This window comes from Natrix helvetica (genome assembly GCF_964273705.1).
Source record: "Natrix helvetica genome assembly, chromosome: 3".
NCBI lineage: Eukaryota > Metazoa > Chordata > Lepidosauria > Squamata > Natricidae > Natrix > Natrix helvetica.
The window spans coordinates 130,564,211-130,579,682 of NC_138549.1; the positions used below are offsets into that span (position 1 = coordinate 130,564,211).

Consider the following 15,472-nt stretch of genomic DNA (forward strand, 5'->3'; position numbering starts at 1 on the left):
CTTTCCTCTAGGATACACATGCTGGCATGTTTAACATGCCTTACGTGGTTTATCACCACAGCAGTCAACCCTATGAGAATGAGCTGAGAAACAGAAAACAGTCGTAAGTGTAACTGGTCTTTTCAGTCCCAATGCAACACATTTAAGGAAGATATGTGAAATAAATGTTCAAACAAGCAAACCATTGGCCTCTTTCAGTACAGTGCCCATAGAAGGCTAGTAGTGATAGACAAGTCTTATCTTTTCTAGATTTTTCAGGGTAATATTTATTGAATTTAAGTCTTGGTTGGGCTAAATCTATATTCATAAAATCAATATGATTCATAAAAAACCAAATGTACTTCATATACAACTTTTTCTAATTTGAAAAATTTTATTAACTGGTTTATTCATTTTTGTATCAAGTATTTGAGCATCCCAAAATTCTTATCTATGTTTTATCATTGCTCCCCAAAAGTATAAATTAGAATAAACCATCTATATCAGGGGTGTCAAACTCAAGGCCCACGGGGTGCTTAAATCTGGCCCATTGTGCCAGCCTGGAAATAGCAAAGGACTGGCCCACAGTGCTTCTGGCAGCCAAAATGGGACGTGGAGGCTGCGTGAGGGCCCCTGTGTCCCATTTTTGGCCTCGACGGCCTCCTGCAGCACTCTGCCAGCCAAAATGGAGTGTGGGAAGCACACATGCCCCCCGTGCCCTGTTTTGGCTAGCAGGATGCTGCAGGAATCGGAAGCTAAGGGGATTTTTAGTAAAATGTTTTTTATCTTTTTTAGGGGGTCCCAGGGTGGGGGGGAGGGTTAATCAGACCGGGAGGAGGACCAGAGCCGGACAGACAGGTGAGTCCAGGAAGGACGGGGATGCGGTGGAGGGGGGGAATATAAAGGTCACGAAAGCAGAGGGTTGTCCTATTACAACGGTCGCGGGGAGGAGGGGATGCGAGGACAGGATAAGATCCCAAGGTCGGTTGGGAGACCGCGGCTGCTGGTTACGCCCGGTCGCTTGTACCAACCCCTGCAGTCTAGGTGGACAGGTGCTACAGAGCCAGGGCCTGCGGCTGATGCTTTGCAATGCAAGGTCTGTCACCAACAAGGCCCCCCTCATTAATGAGTTGATCTCAGAGGGGGAGCTAGACCTTGCAGGGATAACGGAGACCTGGTTGGGCCACGAGGGTGGTTTACCCCTCGTGGAAATGTGCCCACCGGGTTTTCGAGCATTCCATCAGCCTCGGGCCCTGGGTAAGGGTGGTGGGGTGGCGGTGGTTATACGGGAATGTCTAGAGCCGAGGGAGTTCACTGTTCCTCAGATACCCGGGTGTGAGTCCCTTGGTGTGAGCTGGGGCCCAGGGAGGCAGTGGGGCTTGCTGATTGTATACTTGGCTCCTCGCTATGCATCAACAGCCCTGCCCGAGCTCCTCGAGCTAATCTCAGCGACGGCAGTTGAGACTCCCAGACTTTTGGTCATGGGGGACTTCAACTTGCCGTCAACGGGAGCGGCTTCCGAGGTGGCTCGGGAGTTCATGGCTTCCATGACGGCCATGGACCTGACCCAATTAGTGCAGGGCCCCACTCACGAAGGGGGCCACACACTGGACCTCATTTTTGTATCTGAACAGTGGACGAGTGATCTGGGAATAGGGGATTTAGTTATCACGCCCCTGTCATGGTCAGACCACTCATCCCTCCGGCTGGACTTCCCTGGCGCTATCCCCCACCGCGAGGAGGTGGAACCAGACTCTATAAACTGGTACCGCCCCAGGCACCTGATGGAATCTGATAGATTCCTGACGGAGCTTGGGCCAATACCTGTAGCCTTGTCCCGCTCCCGTTCCAAGGACCTAGTGACTGCCTGGAATAGGGCGACGACTGGGGCCTTGGACCGGGTTGCGCCTTTGCGACCTCTCCTGCGGCATCGACCCACCCGGGCTCCTTGGTTTACTGAGGAGCTCAGGGTGATGAAGCGCCACAGGAGACGTCTAGAGAGCAGGTGGAGATCCTCGCGCTCCGAATCTGACCGAACACAGGTAAGAGCCTATTTGCGGACTTACCTTGTGGCAATAAGAGCGGCCAAACGTAGACATTGTGCTGCTCTTATTGCGTCCGCGGATAACCGCCCTGCCGCCCTGTTTAGGGTGACTCGCTCCCTTTTATCGCAGGGGGCGCGGGAGACACCCTTACAGGGTAGAGCAGAGGAGTTTGGGGAATATCTTCAGGACAAAATCGATCAGATCCGGAGCGGGTGGACCTCCGTCAGTGGACCAGACGAGCCGCCAACAGCGAGTCTTGAGAGACCATTCTGGGAGGAGTTTGACTCTGTTGCCCCCGAGGATTTGGACAGGCTGCGTGGACGGCTGCGACCCACCACTTGTTTAACGGACCCGTGCCCCTCCTGGCTGGTACTGGCAGCCTGGGAGGTGACACGAGGCTGGCTCCTGGGCCTGGTGAGCGCCTCACTGAGTGAGGGATACTTACCAACCGCCTTGAAAGAGGCGGTGGTGAGACCCTTGCTCAAGAGGCCTGCGCTCGACCCAATGGAGCTAGCTAACTATCGTCCAGTCTCCAACCTCCCCTTCTTGGCGAAGGTTGTCGAGAATGTGGTGGCGCAGCAGCTCCCACGACACCTAGACGAATCCGACTATCTAGACCCACGCCAGTCCGGCTTCCGACCCGGGCACAGCACCGAGACAGCCTTGGTCGCGTTGGTTGATGATCTCTGGAGGGCCAGAGATAGGGGTTGCTCCTCTATCCTGGTCCTATTAGACCTCTCGGCGGCTTTTGATACCATCGACCATGGTATCCTATTGCGCCGGTTGGAGGGGATGGGAGTCGGAGGCACCGTTTTGCGGTGGTTCGGCTCCTACCTCTCCGACCGGAAGCAATGTGTGTTGACAGGGGGGCAGAGATCGTCCCTGAGGCCACTCACTTGTGGGGTGCCACAGGGGTCGGTCCTCTCGCCTCTCCTGTTCAACGCATATGTGAAGCCGCTGGGTGAGATCATCCGTGGTTTTGGGGTTGAGTACCATCTTTACGCTGATGATACTCAGCTGTATATTTCAACCCCAAACCACCCCAACGAGGCTGTCGAAGTGATGTCCCGGTGTTTGGAAGCCGTCGGGGTCTGGATGGGGGACAACAGACTCAAACTCAACCCCTCCAAGACCGAGTGGCTGTGGTTACCGGCACCTCGGTTCAGCCAGCTGACTCCATCGCTGGCCATAGGGGGCGAACAATTGTCCCCTGTGGAGCGGGCGCGCAATTTGGGCGTCCTCCTTGATGCCCGGCTGTCAATGGAGGACCATGTGGCAGCCGTGGCAAGGGGGGCGTTCCACCAGGTTCGCCTGGTGCGCCAATTGCGCCCCCTACTGGACCGGAGTGCCCTGCGCACGGTCACTCATGCGCTGGTGACGTCTCGCCTGGACTACTGCAATGCCCTCTACATGGGGCTTCCCTTGGGACGCATCCGGAGACTGCAGCTAGTTCAGAACGCAGCCGCGCGGGTTATTATGGGAAGTACACGTTACTCCCACGTAACACCTCTCCTGCGCGAGCTGCACTGGCTACCTGTGGCCTTTCGTGTGCGTTTCAAGGTATTGATCACCATCTTTAAAGCGCTCCATGGCAGAGGACCTAGTTACCTGCAGGATCGCATCCTACCACACACGTCCCTGCGACCTATCCGCTCACACAGAGAGGGGCTCCTCCTGGTGCCGTCTGCTAGTCAATGCCAGCGGGCGACACCTAGGAGTAGATCCTTCTCTGTGATGGGCCCAACCCTCTGGAATGACCTCCCCCCAGACATTCGAACTACCACCGACCTCCGTTCCTTCCGGCAAAAGTTAAAGACTCACCTGTTTCAATCAGCTGGCCTGGCACTTTCTTAGTTTTACCTCCCAGGGATTTATTTTATTTTAGGGTTTGGGGTTTTAATTGTGATGTTTTAAGATTAGAATTATTTATTTCTTAGTACAGCCTATTTCCCCCTCCAAATGTATCTTAAATGTAGTTTAAATGTATTTAATTATTATGAATGATTTTATTATATTGACTGTACACCGCCCCGAGTCCCTTTTTGGGAGAGGGGCGGTCTAAAAATCTAAGAAATAAATAAATAAAATAAATCCCTTCTTCCCCCCTCTCCCCCAGCTGGGCCATGGAGGAGAACTACAATGCTGATCCAGCCCTTGAAGAAATCTAGTTTGCCGTCAACGGGAGCGGCTTCCGAGGTGGCTCGGGAGTTCATGGCTTCCATGACGGCCATGGACCTGACCCAATTAGTGCAGGGCCCCACTGACGAAGGGGGCCACACACTGGACCTCATTTTTGTATCTGAACAGTGGACGAGTGATCTGGGAATAGGGGACTTAGTCATCACGCCCCTGTCATGGTCAGACCACTCATCCCTCCGGCTGTACTTCCCTGGCGCTATCCCCCACCGCGAGGAGGCGGAACCAGACTCTACAAGCTGGTACCGCCCCAGGCACCTGATGGAATCGGATAGATTCCAGACGGAGCTTGGGCCAATACCTGTAGCCTTGTCCCGCTCCCGCTTCGAGAACCTAGTGACTGCCTGGAATAGGGCGACGACTGGGGCCTTGGACCGGGTTGCGCCTTTGCGACCTCTCCTGCGGCATCGACCCACCCGGGCTCCTTGGTTTACTGAGGAGCTAAGGGTGATGAAGCGCCACAGGAGACGTCTAGAGAGCAGGTGGAGGTCCTCATGCTCCGAATCTGACCGAACACAGGTAAGAGCCTATTTGCGGACTTACCTTGTGGCAATAAGAGCGGCCAAGCGTAGACATTGTGCTGCCCTTATTGCGTCCGCGGATAACCGCCCTGCCGCCCTGTTTCGGGTGACCCGCTCCCTTTTATCGCAGGGGACGCGAGAGACACCCTTACAGGGAAGAGCAGAGGAGTTTGGGGAATATCTTCAGGACAAAATCGATCAGATCCGGAGCAGATGGACCTCCGTCAGTGGACCAGACGAGCCGTCAACAGCGAGTCTTGAGAGACCATTCTGGGAGGAGTTTGACTCTGTTGCCCCCGAGGATTTGGACAGGTTGCGTGGACGGCTACGACCCACCACATGTTCAATGGACCCGTGCCCCTCCTGGCTGGTACTGGCAGCCTGGGAGGTGACACGAGGCTGGCTTCTGGGCCTGGTGAACGCCTCATTGGGTGAGGGTTACTTACCAACCGCCTTGAAAGAGGCGGTGGTGAGACCCTTGCTCAAGAGACCTTCGCTCGACCCAATGGAGCTAGCTAATTACCGTCCAGTCTCCAACCTCCCCTTCTTGGCGAAGGTTGTTGAGAATGTGGTGGCGCAGCAGTTTTCACGACACCTGGACGAATCCGTCTATCTAGACCCACGCCAGTCCGGCTTCCGACCCGGGCACAGCACTGAGACAGCCTTGGTCGCTTTGGTTGATGATCTCTGGAGGGCCAGAGATAGGGGTTGTTCCTCTATCCTGGTCCTATTAGACCTCTCGGCGGCTTTTGATACCATCGACCATGGTATCCTATTGCGCCGGTTGGAGGGGATGGGAGTCGGAGGCACCGTTCTGCGGTGGTTCGGCTCCTACCTCTCCGACCGGAAGCAATGTGTGTTGACAGGGGAGCAGAGGTCGTCCCTGAGGCCACTCACTTGTGGGGTGCCGCAGGGGTCGGTCCTCTCGCCTCTCCTGTTCAACGCATATGTGAAGCCACTGGGTGAGATCATCCGTGGCTTTGGGGTTGAGTACCACCTGTATGCTGATGACACTCAGCTGTACATTTCAACCCCAAACCACCCCAACGAGGCTATCGAAGTGATGTCCCGGTGTTTGGAAGCCGTCGGGGTCTGGATGGGGGACAACAGACTCAAACTCAACCCCTCCAAGACCGAGTGGCTATGGGTACCGGCACCCCGGTTCAGGCAGCTGACACCATCGCTGGCCATAGGGGGCGAACAACTGTCCCCTGTGGAGCGGGCGCGCAATTTGGGCGTCCTCCTTGATGCCCAGCTGTCACTGGAGGACCATGTGGCAGCCGTGGCAAGGGGGGCGTTCCACCAGGTTCGCCTGGTGCGCCAATTGCGCCCCCTACTGGACCGGAGTGCCCTGCGCACGGTCACTCATGCGCTGGTGACGTCTCGCCTGGACTACTGCAATGCCCTCTACATGGGGCTTCCCTTGGGACGCATCCGGAGACTGCAGCTAGTTCAGAACGCAGCCGCGCGGGTTATCATGGGGAGTACACGTTACTCCCACGTAACACCGCTCCTGCGCGAGCTGCACTGGCTACCTGTGGCCTTTCGGGTGCGTTTCAAGGTATTGATCACCATCTTTAAAGCGCTCCATGGCATAGGACCTAGATATCTGCAGGATCGCATCCTACCACACACGTCCCTGCGACCTATTCGCTCACACAGGGAGGGACTCCTCCTGGTGCCGTCCGCTAGGCAGTGTCAGCGGGCGACACCTAGGAGTAGGTCCTTCTCTGTGATGGGCCCAACCCTCTGGAATGACCTCCCCCCCGACATTCGAACCACCACCGACCTCCGTTCCTTCCGTCAAAAGTTAAAGACTCACCTATTTCAATCAGCTGGCCTGGCACTTTCTTAGTTTTACCTCCCGGGGATTTATTTTAATTGGGTTTGGGTTTTTAATTGGGGATGTTTTTAGGGTTTTAGAATATATTTATTTCTTGTACAGCCTATCTCCTCCATCCAAATGTATTTAATTGTTTTATGATTGTATTTTTATCTGCATTGACTGTACACCGCCCCGAGTCCCTTTTTGGGAGAGGGGGCGGTCTAGAAATCCAAGAAATAAATAAATAAATAAATAGTTTGACATCCCTGATCAATATGGTAAAAGAAAGAAGAAAATAATGCAAGATTAATTATAAGCAACAATCAAAACAGTAAAAGGAAAAATCACTTGGTCAGGGAATTGTGCAGCCGATGTCCAAATAATCAGAGACGCTGACAAGAACTTGTGATTTTATATAAATAAATATATTTACAATAAATAATAGAGGCAAACCAGAAGAATAGATAGATAAATCAACATAACAGGAACATCATCAGGTAATTCAACAGAGAGCATACCAGACACATAGGGCAAAATGGCAGAAAACAAGAAGTACCCCCTTTTTACTCAAAGCAACCAATCACAGCTTAGATTGCAAGTGCCAGATCTCTAATCAATGAGCTGTAACTGTGTATTCTGACTCTTTACACAACTCCCACTGTTTCAGATATAAATTTAAATATATTGACACGCTTAAAGGCAGTAAACGTCATTTATTGAATTTGTATCTATCTATTCATCAATGTAATTTTACACAATAAATTTGAAACTTGTAAAAGTGTGGACAGACAGACACAATTTTGTACTGAATTTTGGAATTTTGGAATGTTGGATGTTTTCTTGTCCTCTATCCTACCAGTTTTGTATTTCAGGATTATTTTAGTGGATGAAGGGTTAATCTGTCATGTTGAGAATTTAATGTGTTTGATTTTTTATCTTTTTAAAAATCTTTGGGGGAAAAAACCTTCCATCAAGTATTTGTTTAACCAAGAAAGAAAGATGAGTCTGATACACTTGTAAATGTAATTTAAGAAATATTGTAAAATGCAAAATATAAGGGGGGAGTGCTGAGAAATGAGCTGGAAAACCTAGATGAGTTAATTTTCTTCTTCTGATTTCCAATGGGGATTATAAATTATAATTTCAAATTCAGATTCTATGAATGGAAATATAAAAATAGAGTCATCTATTCTGTTCCTATTTACTCCCACACAGATTACTTAATCTGGTTTTATAGAGAGGAATGCAATGATGGGAAGCTATTCTATGAAACCGAAACCTGCATCTGAGAAAATTTTATTCATAAGGCTTCAACTCCGATAGAGTAAACCATATATTAACATTAATATTAGTCTTTTTGAAATTTCTGGTGCCTTCCCTCATTGGCAAGGTTCCCACGATTTCTCTTCCATGATCTGTGAAAAATATGGAATGTTAATTTGGTTGCAAAGCTGAAACTGCTGAATATTTATGAATGAAAATAGCCTCGACATGTGCAGATTCTCAATCAACCATTTTTTTTTGTTTTTTAAACCCCTATTTAGTTTTTATGCTTCTTGACTAAATTTATTGTTTATTGCCAAAATTTATTGCCTTCTTCCAGTAAAACCAACAATTGCTGCTTTACAAGCAGACTCTCAACACCTGCTCCAGACTTTTGGCACTGTACCCAAATGTGTGACAGTGAACAGGTTATGGGAGGACTTAGTTTAACCATTTATGCTTCTCTCCTGTCTTTCTGATTCCTTTCTCTGGCACATGTTCATTTCATTCATGGCATTTCCGTTCCACCATTTATGTGCAATTCTTGTCTAGTACGGGCAGATGTAAACTTGTGACTTCTATCAAACAAACATATACTTATCCATTCCTAAGTTTTCCTTCCTTCCTTCCTTCCTTCCTTCCTTCCTTCCTTCCTTCCTTCCTTCCTTCCTTCCTTCCCTCCCTCCCTCCCTCCCTCCCTCCCTCCCTCCCTCCTTCCTTCCTTCCTTCCTTCCTTCCTTCCTTCCTTCCTTCCTTCCTTCCACCAGCTGAAACCATTGTCCCTCTTCTACTGATACATAGTTTTTTCTCAGCCAGTGAGGCAAGAGTTTATTTTCATATAATTTGGCTTGAAAAATAACAGATTTGTTGTCAGTAACGATATAATAAATGTAGAAAATACTTCAGATTTCTATTCTGGATGCTGTCTGTTTATCAGCAGCTACGTGATTACGTATCTTATTTCAAAAGTTTTTGCTTTCTTTTTTACATGCACCTACATTGGCATCCGAGCAGCCTATAATAGGCATCTTTCTCTGGAAGAAGGCAGAATGGTATTTGTGTTTCATCCATAGTGGGAAAAGCATCTTTGAGGATTGATTTCTTCAAGAGAGGCTTTGTAGTCTCCTCTTAAAGCCCTCTTTTGCAGAGGCGTATTTATTATTTCATAGACCCAATCAGCAAGTTCTTGATATAATTAGGCAGCATGAGCAAGGGCCACATGCCTATGGGATAGAATACATTTATTTTTATACCCTGCCTACATCCATTTATTCATACAATGCCATACAATGACAAACATATATTTATTTTGTATACTTTAGAAAAGCATATGTTTCCTAGTTTTTAAATGAAGACTTATCCTAGATAGTTAAACTGTGCAATTGCTAAATCATGTTTAACTTTATTTTCAAGCTACTTGTGTACATTCTCTACAAACTAATTAGCTTTTTCTATCAACTAGATGTCAAATGCACATTTTCTCTGCAAGTGTTTTTTGTAAAAGTTCTTAATATCTGGTGTTCTAGTCAGTATATGAATGCCAAAACAGGAACACAGTTCTTGCCTAACATTTAGGTCAGTGTCTTAAAGATGACTTGTCTACTGTGTGAAGTTTTCTTGAGATTTTAGTTATAGGGTCTTAGCTAAGGAAAGTAATTGGTGCCAATCCAGTCAGTTTATGGTAAAAGAACAACACTGAAGGACAGAGTGAGAGACTTCTGGGAGCAGAAGAACACAGAATAGTCCCAGTTCAGAAGATTGAATATGGCTCTAAGAAGATAAGTTATTGTGGGCTGGATCAGTGGATAAATCAGTCTAAATCAGGAGATTCTGTTGTGTCAGATTGAACTGTGTTTTATAATTCCACCATCTAAAACAAATTGCTATATAAATCTATCTTTTCAATCTAAGCAATTGGTTGACCTAATCTGGCACAATACAAATTGTTTCTGTGATGCATTTTTTTTAAAAAGGGGGGAAAATACTTATTACATCTGCTTTCATATCAGTTGTGGAAAGCTTTGCAAATTCAAACTGTGTAAATAAGATATTCAACGGTGAGCTGTACTACTTTGCACTGCCAGTATAGCCCTTTTTTCTGACCTTAAATGTGGTTTATAAAAACATTTGTGTGAAGTTGAATTTATATAAATCACTCCCCAATCTGGGGAGCACCTATATTTATTAAATAAAGTTATTTTATTGTTTCCAGAAAACAATAAATCCTTTGAGAAGAATATTTGGCTATTTTATTTATCTGTTTATTGTATCATTTATAAATTTTCCTTCAACATTTTGAATTTTACTTTGGTTTTTACTTTACTTTTTTTTTTCCAGCAGTGCTGTGACCTAGGATATCATGCCAGCCTCGGTAGGGCACTTAGGACATTCCTATCAGCAGAGCTGAATCTAGAACAATCAAAGCACGAAGGCCTGGATGCCATTGAGAATGCTGTGGAAAATCTGGATGCCAACAGTGACAAGCAGCGTCTGATGGAAATGTGTAACAGTGTCTTCTGCCCACCCATGAAGTTTGAGTTTCAGCCCCACATGGGTGACATGGTTAGTTCCCCCCCCCTTCTCTGAATATATTTTCATCGCAATCTTCAGTCCAGACATAATTAAAAAGTCTGTATAGGAAGCATAAAAAACTAGAGTCATGTTTGGCCAAGGACTCTTATAGCAATGTGAACAATCCTTTAGTACTGAATGCATGATATAAGCCCAATTAACCTAGCTGTGCTCATCGTGATGCAGTGTTATTCCAGTTTTTAAACAAACATCTATTCCATATTCACTGTGGACATTTCTGTATATATACAGGTCGCCCTTAGTTAACAACAATAATTGGACCCAAAATTTCTGTCAGTAAGCAATGCAGTCATAAAGCTCAATGTCACCTGCCTGCACTGTTTTTGCAAAGGCAAGTCCCCATTGCCACAATTAACCAAATCCCACTGATCACTAGACAAGGAATCAATTAAGGTCATTCCTGGTTTGGTCCATTCTAGTCCCAAGCCTCTGTAAGGGAAGGGATTCCCTTTTCTTGAACCTGCTCTTATCTCCCTTCCATCCTCTGCCTTTTTGGTTTATTCCAGTGTGTGAGCCTAACCATTGTATAAGGTAAACTGTGGTTTATGACTGTATTTGTGAATATCCAGGCGATTGTTTATTGAATTTTATTTAAAAATAATTAGTTTTTTGATTTGTTTTGTAATCCTATGGCCCAATGCAGCTATCTCATTTATGCCTGATTATGAGTTTTAACAGAGGTGAAGGACTAGAGCCGTGATGGTAAACCTATGGCACATGTGCCACAGGTGGCACACAGAGTCCTCTCAGCGGGCACGCCAGCCATTGCCCCAACCCAGCTCCACCACACATGCGTGCATGCCTCCGCCAGCCAGCTGGTCTTCAGGTCTCTGCCACGCATGGGCGGGGGGCATGTGGGGGACATGTGTGTGCAGGCGCGGAAGTAGGGCGCATGCGTGTGGGAGTGCTTGCATGCAGTGCCCCCCCCCCCCGCACCCAGTTTTGGCTTCCAGGTTGGTGCAGGAGGTCTTGCAGGCCCAAAATGGGGCATGGGGACACTGCGCAAGACTTCCTTGCGCCCCATTTTGGGCCTGGAAAGCCTCTTGCACCAACCTGGAAGCCCAAAATGGGCCGGGGAGACGGGTCGAATGCACAGGAGGGTAGGGGAGGGTGGGGTGTCATGTGTGGGGGCGCATGCACATTGCATTGTAGGTGTGGGCGTGCACACGCTTTTGGCTCACGACGACAAAGGGGTTAGCCATCACTGGACTAGAAGTAAGTATCTGGTAAGTTGCAAAACTGCCTATTCTTTTCTAGGTATTCCAGCTATGTGCCCAGCAACCAGTGCAGAGTGAGTTAGTACAAAGATGTCAGCAGCTGCAGTCTAGACTATCCACTCTGAAGATTGAAAATGAAGAGGTAAGAACCTGAACTCCACACCTCTGATAAGAATTTCTCTCTTTTCATAGATACATTTCTACAGTCATGTTTTTTCACGGCATTTAGCCCAAAGCCTGATAATATACATATACTAACCCATTCTGGGTTCGACATCAGTATACCAAACATCCACAATAATGCGCAGGGTAAGATCTCTTATCAACCTGTTTCATTCAATCTCTTCCTGTCTTCTGTGGGCTGCCAAGTCAGACACAAGTGACTGGAAGCTGGAGATTGCCAGTGCTTCTCTGAGGGTAGGCATGTGTCACCTGCCTTAAAGATGATATATTGAAATCACTTTAAAAAAGAAATTGCTCTAGATCTAGAAATCATCCTAGAAATAGGACGAGATCACTCTTATGGCATACAGGATGCATAATTAGATTTGTTTTTTTCTCCACTTTGCTACAAATGTTCTTTGTATTGCAACAGTATCTAATATATGATTGGTTATGCTTCAGCCTCACTTTTTATATATTTTTTATTTCTTCACTTTCTTTCTCAGGTTAAAAAAACAATGGAAGCCACACTACAGACCATTCAGGATATTGTCACTATTGAAGATTTTGATGTATCCGATTGCTTCCAGTATAGCAATTCTATGGAGTCTGTAAAATCAACAGTTTCTGAAACCTTCATGAGCAAGCCAAGCATTGCCAAGAGACGGGCCAATCAACAGGAGACTGAACAGTTCTACTTCACAGTAAGAGCCTTGAATATTCATCTTTTTTTCATGTGTTAAAACAATAATATTTTAGAGATGGAATATATTCAGAGTTCAGTCTAATTTTGCTGGTGAGGAAAAAAAATCTAAAGCTGGCATTACTGAATTTTCCAACTAATTTTGCTAAAATAAGTATATTTTGATACATATTTTCTTAAAACTGGTAAAATTCCATGCCTAATTTAAATAGTACAACAGAGCAAATGAAAGCAATCAATAGCAGACTTTTACAAAAAAGATTGCATGTGCAGTCGAATATAATGGAAACTTTCCTTCTTAATTCTGTTCTTAAAGTTCTGATGATTGGATGTTCATAAAAAAAATAAGTCTATTTATCATATGCCACTAAAAATGTCTGCATTCAAGGACAAGGTAGAGTTCCACAAGCCCAAAACTCAGGATCTGCAGGGGAGGCTTTGCTGGGGCCATCTTCTAAGGCAATTTGGATTCAGGCAGCCAGATATTAATTAAATCCCTAAGAATGCTGATGTCTCAAGATTCAGAGAGAGGCAGAAATGCTCTGTTGCTAGGGTAGGTTCCTTGGAAATAATTGATTAATTTACAGCCAACTTTTAAGCAGCAGCTGGTATTGCGTTGAAACTCTGGAGGCAACATTAGGAAAACCTTCATTTGAGAACAGTGTGTGATTAGAATACTGTCAGTATCAATCTTGTCATTCTGCTTATTCATTCCGGATACGCAGCTTCTAATCCTTGATGTGTTTCATTTCTTGTATACATTTCATTCAGTCAGCAAGACAGAAACTGACACTCCCTCAGTTGTTGCCTCTCTGATGTGGCCTGTGGCCTATTGTTTGGCCTTGCTTCTTTTCCCTTCTTAATTTTCTCCAAATAGCCAACTGATAGAATGTGGCCCCATGTGAATTGGCACATATGTAAAAAAGCTTTGCTTCACTGCTTTGTGGCTGCGTGTTTTAAAATGAATATTGCTATGTTCCTCTTAAAGGGATCATGGGACTTTTCAAAAGGGCTGCATACTCTGCCAATTACTTAAGTAGATAAAGTGGTTTATCCTGGATTTGGTTTAGTAATAGATTTATTGCAGAGCATATCATTATTTTAGATAAGAAATAAAAATGCTTCAAAGACCTTATTAAATTAAAAGGTTTGAATGGAAGGTGAATGTAACCCCCCCCCCAAAAAAAAAGGTGGGTGAAGGGGATTGATTCAATTAACAAGCAGTTGAGGTCTCCTGAGTGTCAATGGTTATTTAATTGAGCTTCCATGTTGTGGTTTTTAGGAAAAAATCAACCCTTTTCAAATGAACAAATATGAATTTTATCAGTGCATTTTTTTCTTCACATTGTGTAAACAATCTTGCTCTCAACCAATGGCAGTAGCATTAACCTTCTGACTCTAGAAAATAGATGGGCCATTAGTCATGTTACATTCATATATTCAGGATAAATAAACTTGATTGATCTTCCAAATGAAGAGCATACAGATAACCTTAACATGAATTTCAGGCTTTAGTTAAAAGTATCATGTGATTTGTGCAACCTGAAAATAGTTGTGACTGAGCATTAATGGTGGGAGAAAATAAATGTAAGGAAGCAAGAACACGAACTATAACATTAATGTGCATTTTAAATGATAACACTTTTGTGAACAAGGTAAAAGACATCTGGCTAGGTTTGCAGCGTTCCTAGGTGGGTTTTATGCCAGATCTGAAGAAGAAAGGTACTGCATTATTATACTATCCCTTTTCTGTCAGCTCATCAGATTAGCTGATCTGGCCCATTATCATTTTTCCTATACTTTGGGAAATCTGTCAGAATTAGTGCTTAGAATGCTTTTAGTAAGTATTTCAAAAAGTCCTTTAAAGCTTGGAATCACTTTTATTGAATGACAGATCATAAGCAAACAGGACTCCTTGGGGCAATAGATCTATTAGGATGATCCACCCCACAGCCTAATGGATCCTGAGGTTTTCTAGAGGATACTTTGGGTATTGCCCAATTATTGTGGGGGCAACCTGTGATCTTTTTCTCACTGGCTACTTTCTACTCAAGAATACCAGCTTGATCATTGGTCCTCCAAGGAAATACAAGAAATGAAGTAAAATTGTAGCGAGATGGGTGGGAAACTAATATTTTTTTAATATTAATAATTAAAATACAATATTGAAAACCATAAAGAAACACAACCAAACACTGATGCGTGCTTGATTTTCAGTTTATATAATGGTGATAAAATGCCAACATATGTGTAGTTCTCTGCACCTTTGGATTCCTGCCTGATGATTTGAGGACAGATGTGGAAGAAAAGATACCTACAGACAGTTGTAAAGCTTTAGCTGGTTTCTTTAGAGATAAAGACACTAATATTTGCTCTGGATTAGATGACATTTGATAGAACCATGCCAGGGGAGAAGAGCAACATCTTCTGATATCAGCTAATTTTTTTTTTTAAAATATACTTTATTGAAAAGACAGTGCCATGTCAGGGTAACAATTAGAAATAAAGCAAAGCCAAAGAAATATCAGTATCAAATCTTAACATAGCTAGAATCTGAGGGAATTAATAAAATCCTGTATATTGTAAACTTTGCAAGAGGCATGGTGGCTCAGCAGCTTAAAAATGCTGGATGTGTCAGCCAGAGGGTTCTCTGCATTCCAGCAATTCAAGCCCTAGCACTGTGTGATAGAGTGAACACCTGTCACTTGCCTCAGCTTCTGCTAACCAAGCAGTTTGAAAGTATTTAGATGCAAGAAAATAAAAAGTTATTACTTTGTTTGTTTGTTTTATTGGATTTATATGCCGCCCTTCTCCCAAGCCCAATTAATATAGCACTAACATTTAAAAAATTAGATAAAATTAACAGGCCAGGCCGGCTTGCTGGAAAAGCCAACTTTTTAGGGCGCGTCGGAAGAACCGGAGGTCAGGGATTATGCAAAGCTCCGGGGACAGCTCATTCCAGAGGGAAG

At 45.3% G+C, this 15,472-nt stretch overlaps 1 protein-coding gene across 4 annotated transcripts in view; it reads left to right on the forward strand.

Moving 5' to 3' along the window:
- Nucleotides 1-15,472, forward strand: part of SRGAP2 (SLIT-ROBO Rho GTPase activating protein 2) — a 217,313-nt gene that overhangs the window by 137,863 nt on the left and 63,978 nt on the right. For 3 of the 4 annotated variants that reach the window (XR_014174905.1, XM_081947182.1, XM_081947184.1), the window contains exons 8-10: nucleotides 10,167-10,391; nucleotides 11,679-11,780; nucleotides 12,307-12,504. Coding sequence is in view for 3 of the 4 variants with exons in the window: in XM_081947182.1 (XP_081803308.1) it covers nucleotides 10,167-10,391; nucleotides 11,679-11,780; nucleotides 12,307-12,504 (525 nt within the window). In the remaining variant the exon portion in view is untranslated. The remainder of the gene's footprint in view (nucleotides 1-10,166; nucleotides 10,392-11,678; nucleotides 11,781-12,306; nucleotides 12,505-15,472) is intronic. The other variant, XM_081947183.1, reaches the window with a different exon arrangement.